General features: G+C 37.5%; 1 protein-coding gene across 3 annotated transcripts in view; it reads left to right on the top strand.

The window, feature by feature from the left end:
• Positions 1 to 18,029, top strand: part of STXBP5 (syntaxin binding protein 5) — a gene marked incomplete at its 5' end in the record, with an annotated part of 99,846 nt that overhangs the window by 33,148 nt on the left and 48,669 nt on the right. For all 3 annotated transcript variants that reach the window (XM_084260971.1, XM_084260970.1, XM_084260969.1), the window contains 3 exons: positions 7,634 to 7,768; positions 8,822 to 8,885; positions 11,868 to 11,951. In XM_084260971.1, coding sequence (XP_084117097.1) covers positions 7,634 to 7,768; positions 8,822 to 8,885; positions 11,868 to 11,951 — 283 coding nt within the window. The remainder of the gene's footprint in view (positions 1 to 7,633; positions 7,769 to 8,821; positions 8,886 to 11,867; positions 11,952 to 18,029) is intronic.

Raw genomic sequence — 18,029 nt, 5'->3', positions numbered from 1 at the left:
TCAGTAAATCACAGTATAGTTTTGTCATCTACATACCTGTACAAATATCTTACATGTAATAAAATTCCATGTGTTTACATGTAATGCAAGCCTCATATCAAACTTGTTTTGACTAAATAGCAAATGTTAATGTTAGCTATGCTTATTTCAGAGTTAACTAAGCCTATTGCTTGTTATTAGAACAAATATTGAGAGCATGTGACAAGGTAGATATCCAGATTGGCTTTCATTTTCTTGCCATGCAGGAAATATTAAACTTTATGTTGATCTAAGGTGTGAAAGGTGAAACACTCATCACTAATGAGCCAGGGACTTTCACAGAACCAATTTGAGTGGGTGAAGTTACAGACTAACTTGATTGAATAAAAAGTGATGTGGGATGACAAATTTGCATCATCTTTTGCTGTAAACCAAACCCCAAACCAATCAACTTTATGTAGAATTATGAAAAATTGTTTGGCTACGACTTAACATCCTTCCAGAGTTGATTCCCTGTCCTAATGCCATAAGAAATAGTGTACTTGCTTTGTGACTTAACATAAAGAACCAAAATTGTAGCATGAAAGTAGAACTGAGTGTTTAGTATGAGTGTTTTGCATATCAATCACTGAATGTGTTGATAGCAGTTCAGTTTTTAATGTCAGCTTTTGTGCTGTGGGATTTAAATAGTTTTTCTCAGCATGAAACTGCAATTCAGAGTTACAAAATTAAGCTTTAGGTATTGCTGGGTTTGTATCCTGCTGTAAACAGCAACTTTAGTGCAGTGATTAAAAACATGGACTCTTGTCCACAGCAAGTGAGTGAAATTCCACATCTATGCATTTCTTACTAATAAATTTAACTTGCATTATGACACATACCTTGCCTTGTTAGATGCTGTAACTTTGTACCCAGCCTGTGCATAGCAGACGTCACCTGTGAGAATTCTTCCTTCCACCTCACTGAATTTGTAAACTGACCAATTCTGCCACTTTGTGGATAGCAGGAGGACATACAGGTTTTCTTGCCTGTGAGAGCAGGTGATGATAGACGTTCTTTGTGGGTTTTTGGTTGTGGTTTTTTACTTCTGCTTTCAGTGTATAAATATCACTTTCACCTCCACTTTGTGTTTGAGGACTTGCTTGTTTCCTTTGCCCTGTGTGTTTTGGGGTAGTACTGTAGTATAACAGAAGGATTACAGATACATATCCAAAGGGTACTTCTGAGAAGTTAACTATTTGGGGCCTTTGCATAGTCAATAGTATACTAAGTACAAGTGTCATGTAAGAAGCAACTAATTTTTTTAAACATAAATCAGAGTTGTGTTTGTTTTTTCACTTTTAAATCTTGCTTTCTTTTGGAGAACTAAAGGAAATGATCTACTAGGTATATTTAGAAGTATTTAATCTTGTTTAAACAAGTTAGCAGGAGAAAATCAAGTGCTTGACTGTCTGAATTTGCTGCAGATGTGAATGTCTCATGCAATATCATTTTCCTTTGAAAAATGTTTTCTTGAGGCTGCACATGCATGCAGGGTCCCACGTGTCAGTGCGGTTGATAGAACTGCAGTTGTATCAGCTGCCTTCTGCTGTCTTGGGCACTAAGGAAGAACTGAAGAGCTGAGTCCTCTTACTCTAAGCTTTTAGGCTTCTAAAATAGTTTTTAAAAACTGTCTCCATTGCCCTGTTTTCCTTTCACACTGACTTTCATAGTGGTATGAAGGGTATAATGGCCAGCTACCATATTCCTGGGTAGAATTTGACATCTAGTCTTTAAACCCTGCCTGTCAGCCTTTTTTCCATCAGTGATGGGCGTAAATCTTATGTCTATGGGAGAGCTACTTCTATGACCTGGCCATGTTTTTAAGTTGTAGTATGTGACTTCCCAGGTAAAATATTCAGCCTGAACTGCATGAGTTGGTAGAGCAAGATACCTGTGTGTCTTCTGATGCTAAAGGTGATGGTTACATTTTGAGTCCTGTCAGATATTCTAAGAGAAGCTCATAAGTAAGTAGTACAGGTGACTTTTATCACTGTTAAGAGATCCTCAAATATTTATATTTGGTGTGAATTACTTCAATATTGAAAACTTTTCTTAGTTCTCATATCAGTTGCCTCAAAAGGCATGTGTGCTTTCTGTGTAGAAATGAAAATGCAGAGACCACTTCTAAGTGAAGTAGAAGTGAAGCTTCAAATGTCATCTTAAAATGGTGGGGTGAATGTGACTCAAAGGAAAGAAAACAAGCCATTAAATTTTAAAAACCTTATATTGTAAAAATACAAATACGTGCAGCAGCCTACGAACTCTCTAAAATTGAACTTTTTTCTGGAAAAGGATCTAAATCGCCTTAGTATTGACCACGTCAGTGGTGACAATATTTCTGTTGGCTGTTGCTTCCCCGTTACTCTATCTTGACACCACTAGTGTACACCACAACTCAGATACTGAACGTAAGTACATTTGAGCTCCCTTTAGAGGTATCCCTTCAAGTGAATGTATTTGGGGAAACATTATTTGGAGTGTTGCTGTAGGATATAAGTGGAATTTGAGTATGTGGTCCAGTTTCTATGATACACTGCATTTATCCCCATGAGTGGACACTTTTGGGATGCACTAAAGTATTTTTCCTCTGCATGTGTCTCCTGCACGTTCAGGCCTTTTTCATACAGGTGGGTATTTTTAAGCTTATTGTAGTTATGAGGTCAAGAAATAGACCCCTTACAGCAGTCTGGCAGAACCCCAAGACTGTTTGATTCCCGTCAGTATGTCATTCTGACACTGACTCTTGTCTTTTTATACCCACAGAAGGCTTGACAAGTGACTGGACATGGAGTCTAGGCTAATAAAAGAATTTAACCTTTCAGCTTCTGAATTTTACATGGTGGTTCTCATGCATGATAAGTTGAACATAAATGTGTGTGGAGTACAACTTTGGTAGCTTAAAACCTTTTAGGAAATTATTTTGTGTATACAATAATCTGAGCAGCTAGTGTAATTACAGTAACTGCAGACCTATAATAATAGCCTGAGGTTCTAGAAATAGTTTTAGTGACTTAAAAATAAAACCTGGTATCAGTGTTTGTCATTCATCAAAGTATTTGTCAGTGCTTTGTTAAAGCAGTGGAAAATTCTGAAGAACATTAAGTACTTCAAAATGCAGTAGAATAAGGAAAGGTGAAGATTAATTTAGAAGGATTTCTGTTGTCATAATACACTCAAGATAAGCCTGTCATTTTTACTTAATATTTCCCTTAAAAGCCTAATTCTTTGACTTGCATATTAATTTAGTATTCTTTGATATTTCTGTAATTAAATTCCTCTGGGGAATACTATCACTTCCTATAATAACAACTTTGATACATATTGTGAAACAACAACAGTTGAGATTTTCCTTAACTAACTGACATATCAGAGAAGACACATGGTCTGCAGTTAAGGAAATCCTTTCAGCAGGTTTACAAACTGCTTCTTAAAGACTCTCCTGTCACTGCTAATGCTCCCATAAGCAATAGCACAAATCATATTTTAAGTACCATATGAACGTGAGATTTTGAGGATTTTGCCTTTTATCGCTGCTTTCCACTGCTAGTGTACCACTGGGCTTTCTGAATAAACTTTTTGTGAACTGTTGGTTCAAATCTTACAAACTTATTTTACAGATAAAAGACACTTCTTGGTGGGGTTTTTTTGATGCAGGGGTAAGAGGGGGAAGAAAGGGATTTGAATATGTATGGAGGGAGGAGGAAGATTTTGTGCTTAGGGAAAAGTAAAGCTACAGTAGAATTTTAGAACTACCCCAGCGGGTGTTGTGTGATGTTCAGCCTCCCAAGGGAGCCTACAGGAAAGTTGGAGAGGAGCTCTTTACGAGGGCATGGAGTCATAGGACAAGGGATAATGGATTTAAACTGGAAGAGGGGAGATTTAGCATAGATATTAAGAAGAAATTATGTGCTGTGAGGATGGTGAGACTCTGGCTCAGGCTGCCCAGAGAAGCTGTGCCTGCCCCCTCCTTGGCAGTGCTCAAGGCCAGGTTGGATGGAGCTTTGGGCAACCTGGTCTGGTGAAGGGTGTCCCTGCCCATGGCAGGGATTTGGGACTACATGGGCTTTGAGGTCCCTTCCAACCCAAACCAGTCTGTGGTTTACTGAAATCACAATGTAAATACCAAATCTTGAAAAAATCTCTTTAAACCATTTCTACGAAGGGATTCCTTCTTTGTACAGGCATGAAGAAGTGAAGTATATTGTGCTTGTATTATGCTATAAGTGCAATCTGCTTCACAGAATGTACTATACTTACTGAAGTACCTGAAATTTCCTTGGAGATAATGTGAGGAATCTGTTGTGCCAGAAGGAGCTGGCTGCAAAAGCCTACTTTCTGCAGTCACTGGCTCAGACAGTCCTAGGTTGTTTCTTCAGATGCATGAAACTGGCTTATTTTGTTATTGGTGCTTCTGTTCTAGTAGTTTTAGCCAGAATGGTTTGATATAGGAGCATACATTGTTTCAGGCAGTTAAAACTTGTGTGCAAGAAAGACCTACTCTCAACCCGAGTAAAATATTTTTGCGTCTGTAGTCCTTTTGATCTGTTCCCAAAAGCTGAATGTACTGTCCACATTCATGTATCTGTTTGTGGGTAGGGAATGAGGATGAAGAATGCTTGAGTTCTAGAAATAGCTAGAGCATTATATAGCAACTTCCACTTCTGTTGATGTTAAAATATGTTACGGAGAGAGTATATTATTCTGATCTTGTGGTAGCAGAAAATTAGGTTTCTGAAAGGAATATTTGAATTTTTCAGAAAAATATATGCTGTCCTTGGTCAATTGCTAAATAAGCAAGTATCGCCTCACCACCAAGATGTGCCTGACTTTTTGTTTCTGTCTTCCAAACCAGGTTTGAACCCCTTAATCCTCAGTCCAATTTTCAATGGAGCAAGTGAGGCTACCGCATGTGGCCTGTATGTTGACACACTAGTATATCATCACTGGTCCTTCAGATTGTCATAGCTTCACTGAGTTGTAGTTGAAGGCAGTAGTATCTCCCATATTTAAAATCTAGAGTTTAAGGTGAAGCCTTAATCACCGAAGAGAAAAGCTCAGTACGTGGACTTTAATACTGGAAATTATATTCTGTACATTGCTAAAGTAAATGCAGTTAGTGGAAATATAATTGAATTTCTCAAAGTTGGAAGACATACCTTTTCTATTAAGAAAACAAAGAAATAGCAAATAGCAATATTTGCTGTGTTTGCCACATTGAAGGGGTGGTTAGCATGACAAATTCCTTCTGGTTCTAACTAGTCATTGGTTATTCTGAGAAACAAAAGCTCTAAGAACTTTTTTAGCTTGCATAAGCATCAAACAAGACTTCTGATTCTAAAAGCACACTTCGAAGCATAAGATTAAGAACTATGGTTTTTATTTATGCCTATATTTGACAACTTTGAAATCTCATTGTCTTCCTGTCTTTGAGGGTTAGTAAATATTTGGTGAAGTTACTAGCTTAATTTACTTCTCTAGAATCATTTTATTGCATGTTAATTCTTGACAATCTCACTTGCACAGAGGAGTAGCTTGACTGTGTCTGCGTATTTTATGAGTATTGAGAGTGAGTTGGACACTTAACTTGCCTGTTTGCTTTCGTAATCAAAGTTGCAGCCCTAACATATTTTTGCTCACCTTAAATAATTTATCAGTGTCATTTAATTAATGAAAGTGTTGGACAACTATAATTGACGGTATTAACTTGCAGATCAAGACAGATAGACCCATGACCCTGCTCCTGAATATAATTTCTGGCTGCTAGGCAACGTTTTTAGATCCAACTGATCTGGCTGCCAGCTGCTTCTGGCATGTGGAGTCCTGGCACAAAAAGAAGCTGTCGTGTTGCGGAGTGTTGAGGGTTTATGTTTTCATGCTGCATCTTTCTCCTTTGCTATGACCTGCTAGTAGGAGAGCTTTGTTGCTGGGCAGTAAGGTTTTGGGGCCTGACTAGGAAGTGCATGTACAGATCATAGAATGCTTTGGGTTGGAAGGGACCTCAAGGATCATCTAATTCCAACCCCCCCCCCCCCCTCCCCGCCCCCCTGCCATGTATGTGATTTAGTTTCCAATAAAATATTTCTTTAAATATTTTTTGGGGAAAACTCAAGTCTTTAACCTGTGAGGTTTGCAATTATTGTGCTTAGTAAAAATATTGCAACCTCTGTAAGTTTAATGAGTTGGAAGAGTTTTAAATCTTGTATATAGCCCTCTTGTTTCACAGAAAAAAACCCAAAAAGGTTAGTGCAGCCTTTTGGCTTAAATATTCAAGCACAAGAAAAAAGCTAGAAAATGGATAGAGCAAAGATTTGCTTGAGCAAACCACGTTCCTTAACGAGAAAGAAATCAGTGATATGAAAAGTGGAATGGTACATTTCTGATCCAGGCAGTATTACTATAGAAGCCTTAACATTTGAAACCTGTAATACAAATTAACATCTCTTCAGCCATTGTCAATTTTTTCATTACTGCTGTTAGCCTTTGCTTTTGTGCTGAAGTTGTGTGTATACACGACATCTAATGCAAAGGATCTAAAGCTGTTCTTTGCATTAATAGTTACTAACTGGCTTGTGAAGTGATGCATGGATTTAGCAAGAAGGGAGCAAAACAGAGAGAAAAGAACAAAAACATCCATAAAGCAAAGGACTAAAGCTGACAGAACAAATTTCCATGGAATAATTATTTTACCTTATCCCTGAAACATTTTTGAAAGCCCAGCTTTGATAGTCCAAGTAATGTGGCAATTTATTTCAATATTGGACCTCGTCAGATTAATACTGGTTAGAGTTCAGTTTCATGCTAGTGTTCCTTTTGCATGGAAAGGTTAGATACTTCAGAAGCTTCAGTTCCTACAGATATTATTTCCTTACCAGTTTGGAAGACGTGGTAAACAATATGCAGGAGCCAAGAGGGCAGAATAACCAAACTTTCAAATACTAATATTTGTGCTGGATCTCTGGTTAAAGAAAAAAGTGCTCTGCTTGTACAAACTGTTGGGTTTTGTTCAGATACTTCCTTCTAGTAGAAGAAAAGACTATAAAATAGAAAATTGGAATGTGGTTGAAGTAAAACAGCCTGCAATTCATATTACTCTTAGAAATGTTTAGAGTTGGTTTTAAGTTTCTTTTATGGGAGACTTTGGGTAATATATAGACGTACATTTCTTACGCTTTATTTTCTGCCTTTGACTCTTGACTTGAAACCAGCTTAATCTGCATAAGGCTACTTCTAAAAATCATTTGAATCTTGAAATTAGATTTCAAAGGGGCATCTATAGATTATGAAACCGGAGTATTATATATTTCAAGTTTTAAGTTATAGCAGTCTTGAACAAGTACATTCAATACGGTAATTTTCAAAGGTGGCTGTGTGACTTCATCTGAATGTTCTAATAGTTTTAGAATACCTTGGCTTCTATATCGTTATTCTAAGTTTTTTACTTTGTCTTTGTGTCTCTTGTCATGCACTAGCTTTGCAAATTTTCTCTACCTGTAACTTGTCCTTTTTCTTCCTGTTTGCCTCTTGCCTTTCTTATACCTTTTGGGACCATAAACCTTGAAATATAGGATAGGTAACAGACTTCAGTACCTTTTTTTGTGGCTTTGTCTTACAGGATAACATTTTGTCATCTGCCTTTCCAAAGTAAATGGCTGTATGTGGGCACCGAAAGAGGAAACATTCACATTGTCAACGTGGAATCATTTACTCTCTCAGGCTATGTCATCATGTGGAATAAAGCCATTGAGCTGTGAGTTTAATCAAGTATTATCTGTTTGTGAGGGGCGGGGATGGTGTGGTCAGAAGTGTCCCACATGTTGTTAGTATCAATTGTAGAAATGTTGTTAAAGTGGCCTTCACATTAGTCACACTACACCAAATACATGATCGAAGTACATAAATAGTCTCATAAATGTGAAATGTTAATATATTTTGGTTCTGCCTATAATGCTATTTTAGTGCCTGGAATACAAAATAGAAAAATAGATAAAGAAATTATCTGTAAAAATAAGTAACTGACACATTAATACATGTTAAAATGTGGTATGGCTGGTACTTGAGTAGGAATGTTGCTTCTACAGTTTTGGGGTTAAAGCCCAAATTATAAAGGTATGCACTGTAAGGGAGCTGATGCATGCTGAGTATAAAATTACTGGTGGAAAATGTAAATTTAAATAAGCCTGTTCGAAGAATGAGGCATATTTTTTACAGCTATTATTATTGCTGCTCCTACTTAAGAGGCTTCTGTATGCAAATACAGTATTTTGTGAGTTAAAACATGCTTGTGTTCTGCTCTTCCTGTGCTGCTCCCAGAATGTCATGTCTGTCTTAAACACATCAAATCTTTAACTTGCCAAAGGCTCTTGAAACAAGCACAGCTCTTCATTAGTCCATCTTCCTCAATTGCAGGAAGTCTACATAACTCTTAACTCTATATTGTTTTAACAGTGTCCAGTTTGAGCAGTTTATAAATACAGGCGAGATCTGTTTTCCCAGTATAAAAATAACCATTTTATCCAACTGTAGTGATTCTGTAACAACAAAAATTAAATAGACATTGTAAAGCTGATGGCGCTTTTTTCTGTTTTGGATAAAAAGTAGATCTTTCCTCCTTACAAAAAGGCAGAAAGTGGCTGCAAGTAGGCAGTTTTTATAAGCTTGAAGATAAATGACTTCATGCTGGAATGTCAGTAGCTTGCCTACATTACATTATCTGTAGAATCTGTATTACACGCAATCATTTTGAGATGCAGTTGTAGGTGAAGGAATTTCTTTTAATTAAATGGAAATATTTCTTGTTTAGGTCGTCCAAATCTCACCCAGGACCTATTGTCCACATTAGTGACAATCCAATGGATGAAGGAAAGGTAGGATACGTTTAAAGACTATTCAATACATTGTTTTTCAAACAAGACTGTCTTAAAGTACAGATACTACTGGTTTTGAGGGAAGGATTAGGTGAAGGGGGACAATGATTTGCCCTTCATTCTTTTAACAAGGCTTTAAGGTCTGAAAATAGTATGAAGCAGCACACAGACATGATTGTAGGATACATTACTAAAATAATCAAATCCAACATTTGAGAGAACAGATAAAAATGCTTAATTTCAAAAATTCTTGAAAGCAAGCAAAGATTGACTTATGGTGCTAAGATGTTACCAAAAAACTTAATGATAACCTAAGTGGAGAAATAATGAGAAGGAAATTGAAATAAACTTTATAATGCTCTTGGGTGTTGCTGTTTCACAGCTTTGAAATGGCTATTTGTGTAGCATTTATATAGAATACTGTGTACTTCACCTTCCGTTTAGCTAATCCAAGGCAGAGCTGCTGAGATTTGAGATTTACCTCAAATCACTTATTTAGCAGGCAGCATGTGGGGTTTGTAATAAATTATTTAAAATGAAACTGGCCTGTAATACAATTAATGTTTCAGAGAAGTCAACACAATTAAAATGTGTCAAAAAAGCTGTGTATTAGATTTCTCTTTCTTTGGAGTTACTATTAATGTCTCTTTTTATGCTGACAAAATTGTACAGTATGTGTTCTTGAAGCCCTTGCAAGACTGTAATTTGTGACATAACAGCCAGAGAGAACTTGAGCCATGAACTCAATGGTCATTAAGTTCCTTCTGGGATATCTGTTATGCTGCTCATGCAGGGACAATGTAGAACATGCAACTTTAGTTCGTAGTGATAACTTCACAGATTAAGATAAAGCAAGAAGTTAAAATGTTAGTATGCCTTCTCTAGGTGACAGCAATTACTTTAATACCAAATCGTAAATTCTCCACTTAAGTCATTGTTGCAAGACTAAAAGTGGGCTCCAGGTAACAGGTCTTTTCTAACAGCCTTGGGGTGGGATCATATGACTTCCCCACTCTATGAAGGTTCTTCAGTCTCTTTAGCTTTTGTGCCCAAAACAATTATTAGATCAAGTCTTAGTGGTCTGCTTCAACTCTTGTTCAGAACCCTTGTTCCGCACCAAACTATGAGCGGGAGTTTTCCTTAATTTTGGCAGTAGGAATAGAGCAGAACGTGACAGAAGTATTTGAAAACAACAGTCTTACATTTCTCTTCCAAAAGTGTGAAGATTCCTGACAGATGGTTAGAACTTAACCAGACACAGCTTGATGTCACTTGAAGCAGATTTTCATTAGTGATTCCCCTTTAGATTAATCAGGCATAAGTGATTAAATAGATTGAAATAAATTCTAGATTATTTTTCAATCTAATGTCTCAGAAATATCCTAGACTTTTGAGCTTCTGTTTGTAAAGAATCTTCAAGGGGAGAAAATTTTGCTTACTACTGTTCCACATATGCAGGAGAGATTTTTTTTTTTGTTTACATAAGTTACTAGAACTGGACAAAACTGAAAAAGTGGCAGGATGATGCTATTGTCTGAGCAGTGGTTTGAGTGTTTTAAGTGTGCTAGTTATAAGCTTGTATCCTAGGCACCTGTAGCTTCAGTCCAATAAGGAGAATTTCACGAGTAGTTTGGTTTTGTTGGAATGAAGCTCACTGCAGTAAGTGTGTAACTAACAGATTTCTCTTTAAAATTGGGCTTGAATCACATTCTGTAATCGTGAATCCTAGAATGAGTGCAGTGGAGCTATGGTAATGTCACAAAAGACAAATGATCTATTTGTTTTGGTGTATTCCACCAAGAACTACTGCTTTTCAATCGAACTGTTAATCAGTGTTTTAAAATCTGACCTTACACTCTTTTTCTTTGTGTTCTTGCTACTAGCATTCTAATTGCTGTAATATTTGAAGTTAAAATAGAAAATTATAAAATATGGCTTAAGAAAGACCAATTGAAATACTTTCCTCACTGCAGTGTCTGTATAGTATCTAATACTCACTTTTACTGGATCAAATATGCCTAATACTTTTAGGGTATTTTAGTTCTATATAGCACTGAAATAGATCCAATATTTTATCTGTAACCTGGTAAGAAATCCTCTGTTCTTCTTCATACTACAAAAACTGCATTCTGAAAATAGTAACAAGCTGAAAAGACTGTCCAGGCAAAACTTTTAGTGATGGCAATAGACAATATTGATCTAGATCTGTCCTTGACCACAATGGAATGTGTGAAGGCAGAGTTTTCTAATTTGTAATATGAAGGATGCTCCTTAGGCCACTTCTGTTTGCTCACAGGAAGTAGGCTGTTTTTTCCAAGTCCATGTTGCAGGGGAAACAGTGGGGAAGAAGGCTAATTAATGCTCCTGTAACACAAATGCTTTAAGGAAAGAACTCATAGCAGATCCAGCAGCTATGAAAGATGAAGCTGAATTGCTGCCTTTATATAAAACAAGTGTGAAGCCTGTTACTACAGTTTTATGCTGGCTGTCTTTTTGTTTCGGTAAGAGAGGAAAACGCTTGGCCTAACACATAGTTCAGTGAGCAGTTTGAATCTTCACTTCCTGCATAAATGATTCCATCTTACCAATCCAAACAGAATAAATTCCAGTGATGAAAATGCACAATAAAAAGTTTTTTTCCAGTGCCCCCACTTTCAGGAAGGAACATGCTTCAAGTTTAACGTTGACCTTCCTGGAACTCAAAGGGGTTTCCAAGGTCTCTTGGTCTCTTGTGTGTTTATTTTTTTGCTAGTTTTCCTTGGATGTAAGTTGTATTAACTAGACATTTAGGACAATGGCAAGTATGAGGTATCACTACCTACACTGCTTATAACTGATGTATTTATGAAGACAAAAAAAAAAAAGACTGTTACTACATGTAGTATTACACTGTGTCTCTGTGGGCCAAGAACTAGAGGCATTGCAGAATGGCATTTTTTTGCTTATTCTTATAGAGACATAATATATTATTTCTTATTGCAGCTTTTGATTGGCTTTGAGTCTGGAACAGTGGTCTTATGGGATCTGAAGTCAAAGAAGGCAGATTACAGATACACACATGATGAGGTAATGTTTTTCATCTGCATTACTGACTATGAGGCGATAATTTGCTATTCTATCAATTTATTTTTTTGCGTATTCTGCTTTGGTCACCTGTTGCTTCTGTTGAAACTTTGTGACAGAGCTGTAGAGTTTGAATAACAGAAATTTCAGACTGAATAAGTGTTCACTGAGTTGAAATTGGTGAAGCAATAAAGGGTGGCATGGATTGGATTCATTTACAAATTTTTGGGGGTGGGGAGGGAAACTTTCAGATCCTTTCTATTACTGACTAGTGTGACTTTTTTACCTGTGTTAAGAGCATGAGTCTCACATTCTGAAATGTATGTGTGTGGGAAAACATGAAATACTCTCATTACAATATTTCTTTAAACATACATTTTCTTTGTATGATAGGGTCGAGTTTTGAACTAAAACTGTGGTGGTTTAAGGCGTTTATGTATTTAAAACTTACAAAATGTAGAAAAATATAGGCTTTTTGAAAGACTGATATTAAAAATTGTTCAACATAATATGCCAGTTGATATATTTTATTTAACATAATACAAAATTAGCCTCAATTCATATTTATTTGATGGTAAAATGCCTGTATCGTTGTTCAGTACAAGTTAGGCCTGTGTCTTAAATCATGAAGGGAGTGCATTCTAAAGCTCTGTGCTGAACTTCTCACAAGACAGGGTTTGGGTGGTTTTGTGGTGGTTTTGGCTTGGTACTCATGCTTTTGTGTTTTTGCTCTGCCAGTGAAAAGTTTCTTTGTAGGGGGCGTCTCTGAAGTGGTCTAAGCCTTGGAACGTCAGAGCTGAATGAGGTTTCTTTGTGTGTTCAGAAATGTCTGTACCAGACTCAAAGTATGTTATATGAATAGCAATTTTCTGCATTTGAGTTTCACTGTATGTACCTAATTCCCTCTGCTTTATTTCTTAAGCCGATTTGTATCTTTGAATCTGCATCTTTTTCTAGTCAGGTTCTTATAGCTCTTGTTGTACTTGCTCTTCTCAAACTTTCTTTTCTTAATCATTCTATGTTATCTGAGTTTTCTAAGAGAAACACACCATAGCATATTTGAGATGTGGGCACACTGGATTTCTGATGTGGAATAACTAAGGGTTTGGTATCTTTTAATCTTGATGCTAGATTAGCCTTTTGATGCTGCAGGCATTAAGCAGATACTTCTTTGGAACAACCTACTATGAAACTGTTCTTGTACTTTGATATTAATGATCAGCTCAGTCCATCATGTTTATGCACTACTTCACACTTACATAGTTGGACATCAATTTAAGGTTTTCTGCAGTTATTCATTGGAATACTGTTGTCTACTTGGACACTGCTTTTGTATTATCAGCAGACCTGCAACCTAATGTGGCTGTTCTAATCTTTCAGTTATTTATGAATAAACTGAGCAGCACGGATTCCCAAGGGTCTCTACCAGTTACCTTCATCCAGGAACTGGTTAATTACTGCCAGCCTGTCTTTATTTTAGCTTGATTTACTTCCTGATACTTTCATGAATTATTCACCTGCAGACACTGTTCTGCTTTATTCGGTTCTTTTTACTTAGATTTTGTGGTTCTTTATTTCAAAAAAACAAAAACAAAAATCAAACCCACCAAACACACAAACCATAAAGAAGACTCGATATTGCCTTCCTGAAACAACCCTGATTTGAGACCTTGCAAACAATAGTGAATAGTTCAGAAGTTCAGATCTTTCATCTTTGGTTTCCCCTGGGATTTATTGGTAAATGCATCTAGGTGTTCAGTTTGCTTTTTGGCTGCAGAAGAGGTAATGAAATAGCTCAGGTTAGATCCTTTGGTAAAGCAACATGTGTTATCATAAATTTGCAGTGGATAGAAATAAAAATGATCTGTAGACTAAATTTGATGAGTTTCACTGTTCTCATTAGTGAGACTCAACATCCAGTGTTGTCCATTCAGGTCTTAAAAGTTGAACTATGCTTTTTCTGTGAGTTTAGTTTGCACTTTAGGAAAAAATTTTCTTTTTTGGAAAAAGAGGTACTGTATACAGTAATAATTTTGTGTTTGTCATCCATTTAACATTGCCAAGTAATTTCTTCTTCAGTGGGCAAGTTATTAAGATCTAATGTAAGGGGTAAGGAAGAACAGAATAATGTCCTTCTCTTGCATATGGAGTTGATACAGTTAGGTATTTTCAAGTTGTTCTGGATTCTGGCCTGAATTGCATAGAAAATACAATTATTGATTTTTGTCTAACAATTAAAAATATGTTTCTTCAAAGGCGCCATAGCAGAAAGGGCTGTAATTGTTCCTGGACTGGTGGCTTTGAGAGAAGATTCTATCAGATGTAGAAATGATAATGAATTAAAAGCTGCAGAAAGGAGAAGATTCTATGTATACTATATTATATTTCAGTGTGAGTCAGGTGAGGTGGGGCTTCTGCTACATCTTTTACTTTATTCTTCAGTGCCTCTCAGTTTTTTATTTAGCTGGGAAAATGGAGAAACTACCTCATTTTTTCAGTGAAAGGAATGGTTAACTCCATATTGTTTTGTTCTTAATCATGTTATGATGAGTTCTGACTAATTAGTAGCCTATATAAATATACTCTTGCTATATTTCTATTAGCACAGTTTCAAGTAACTGAATGTAAATGTTAAGAAATGCAGAAGAAATAGGGCTTTTACTGCATTTGCGAGAATAAAATTATATTGCCAAACAATAAGAACTTTGTTGGTTCTGATGAGCAGCTTCCATAACAGAAAAAAGAAAGCATTTTCACTTCATACTGAAAGAATTTACCGTGGAAAGGAGTCTTAAACAAATAATGCCATAACTGGTACTATGAAAAAAGCTACATGGCTTTACTGGACTTCTGATAAGGTTACCTGTTCATTGTAGTTGAATAATTTAGCAATTCAAATACTTACCCAAAAATTAAACATCTATATATGCATAGTAAGCAGATAATTCTTTTTAGTGTCAGGCTACTACAGTGGTATAGACTTTAAAGTAGAATGGAAAATTTGAACCCAGGGAAATTAAATTGAGCAGGACACAGTAAGGATACAGCGAACCAAAGGTTTGGGTAAGAAAAGAGTAAGTAGTTGAGAAATTTAGCCAGAAATAATTTAGTATGGGTCCATTTGAAATCTGACTGTACCTTGATTTTTTTTTTTTCAACATTTAAGATTCCTAGTGTTACATGTTAAGAGAACAAAACTGACTTCAGTGTTGAAAAACTTAGGTCAAAAAGATTCAACACAATTTGATTAATATATGTAATACAGTTAACACAAGTATTTTTACAAGTATGCTGGAGCCAGGATGCAACATGAATCATAACTTCAGAGTTAGGCTTGCTCCTGAATTGTTTTCTGGAATATTTTTTCTTATTGACTGGAGCACTAGGACATCTGTTCCCTTCCTAATAAATATGGCCACAGATTTATTTTTTTTTAATTCCTTTAGCTCCTTCTCTCCTCTAATCCCAATAAGAAGCAGTTACTGTGACATTTCATAATTATTAAAATGTTGTAGTGTCTTGCCAAGACCTTTGATTAGTTTAGTCTAATCTAAGATTGTATTGCTATGCAAAATAGTCTTGCCCTGACCCCAGCAATATCCTTCTGTAATTAGTTGTGGCTGTATGACAGTACAACCAGTCACAGTATATTTGATACTTTCCACTATTCCTGTACACTCAAGTGTACAGGAATATTGGTGCAGAAGACCCAATTGCACATGAAAACTTAAATTTTGAGGAAAATCCTAAGACTTTCTGGCAATCATAGAGTTCCAACTCCCTGCTGCTGGCAGGGCCACAGGGCCACCAGCCTCCAAGCATGATCTAGATAAAAAGCCCCATCCAACCTGACCTTGAACACATCTAGGGATGGGGCATCCACCATCTCTCTGGACAGCCTGTTCCAGCACCTAACCAATGTCTGTGAAGAACTTCCCCCTGATATCTAATCTAAACCTTTTCTCTGTTAGCTTTAGCCCATTTCCACTTTTCCTGCCATTATCTATCCTTTTAAAAAGTTGATTCCCCTCCTGTTTATAAGCTCCCTTCAGGTACTGGAAGGCTGCAGTGAGGTCCCCCCACAGCCTTCTCTAGGCTGAACAAGCCCAGCTCCCCCATTCTCTTTTTGTAGGGGAGGTGCTCCAGCCCTCTAATCATCTTTGTGGCCTCCTCTGAACCCTCTCCAACAGTTCCACACCTTTCTTGTATTGGGGCCCACAGATCTGGACACAGTACTCCAGATGGGGCCTCATGAGGGCAGTCCTCTTCTGTTGGAGCCCAGGATATCACTGGCCTTCTGAGCTGCAAGAGCACATTGCTGGCTAGTGGTTTTCTTGCTCAAGGGAGTGCATGGAGAGTTTGGCAGTCATGGAATAACTGGGAGAGATCTCCTCCGCTTTATGCGATGCAGAGGAAGCTGCTATTCCATTTCCTGTGAGGAAAAGTTGTAGATTTGATATTTCTGTGTACAGAATCTTCCTGTCTCTTGCTGCTTGTTTGTTTGCTGGTTTGGTGGCTTTGCTCTTTTCTTTGGAAAAGAGAAGGCTCAGGTGAGACCTTATTGCTCTCTACAACTACCTGAAAGGAGGTTGTGGTGAGCTGGGGGTCAGCCTCTTCCCACAGATAACTAGCGGCAGGACAAGAGGGAATGGCTGCAAGTTGTGCCAGGGGAGGTGCAGGTTAGAAATTAGGAGAAATTTCTTCTCAGAGTGGTTAGGCATTGGAATGGGTTGCCCAGGGAGGTGGTGGAGTCACCGTCAAGGAAAGATTGGATGAGGTACTTAGGGACATGGTTTATTTGGTAATATAGGTAGTAGGGGGACAGTTGGACTAGATGATAATCTTGGAGGTCTTTTCCAACCTTAATGATTTTATGATTGAATGACTTTTAAACCTCAGGATTTGTATCCTTGGTTCTCCACTTGATGAGAGCTCTTCTGAGTGTAGAGTTGACAGCCAGCAAAAAGAGCAACTCAGTCCAGTCCTGTCACACTTGAGATATTTGGTGCAGAGCTGCTCATCAGACACAGGAACTGCTGTCTTGGCAGCATCAGGGAGGAAGAATGGAGACATCTCAAACTCCTAAAGTGTAGCAGTGGAGGGTCACAGAGAGACCTTTTTCTATGAATCAGGCCTGCTTACTTGCACTGGGGAAACATTTCTGGCTGTAAACCTATTGAAAATAAATAATTATTTGGGTACTGGTTAACTGCAGTTCAGTCAGTGTCCATCCATCACTAGCCATTGCAAAGGTGATGATTCTGTGTCTGTTAGAAATCGCAGGCATGAGCTTGATTGGTGGTGGGAGTTGCAGGATTGACATCACCAGAGCTTGGTGCTACAGCACAGCTGCAGTTCTGCACGATGTCAAGGCACAGGACGTAGCTGTTGGGAGCCTGGAGCTGGATCCAGGTCTGTGGTCTTTCCTGTAACAGTGCTGTGAAACACACTTCTCTATGTGGTGACAGTTAATGGGTGGCTAGGCTTCATCAGGCGTCATGAGCAGGATGGTCAGGCAGGTGAATACCATAAAGACTGTTTGCTGGGAACTTTGCCATTGAATTAGTCTCTTCCTCCTCCTTTCATTGCTTTGTAGTTTACATTGGTCTTAAAACGTATAACTTGAGGGCCTGTGTGGTCTACCACCGTCATTGGGTGCAATTGGGTTTTTTTAGGAGTCGTTATCTCACTAAAGAGCAATGAGGGTTAAACTTCTTGCATGATCAGAGGTTTGTGGAAAGATACCAGTGTGATGACTAATGGGAAGAAGCTGAGTTCTGTTATATCTTTCTATCACTTGCTGCTTAATTTCATTCCAAATTACTTGACCTTTAGTAGGCTTTCTTGAAGTAAATTCCCATATTATCTCACTTGTTGCCTGACAGCTAAGTCAGTAAAACACCATCCATGTTTTCTACACATTTGAATGTGTGCCTAGCACCCTGCTCTTGATTGGGACACAAGAACACTAGGACTGTTCATCCAAATAACAGGAATGCTTGTAGGGTGGACAACACCACCATCCATAAAACCTTTGTAATCCTATTTCTGCTTAGCCTTAGCTGAGGATGGCAGCTCTAG

The sequence above is a fragment of the Gallinula chloropus genome, assembly GCF_964237585.1.
Source record: "Gallinula chloropus genome assembly, chromosome: 3".
In the NCBI taxonomy this organism is placed as follows: domain Eukaryota; kingdom Metazoa; phylum Chordata; class Aves; order Gruiformes; family Rallidae; genus Gallinula; species Gallinula chloropus.
Note: the sequence above shows the minus strand (reverse complement) of the source record. Positions and strands in the feature narration are given on the sequence as shown.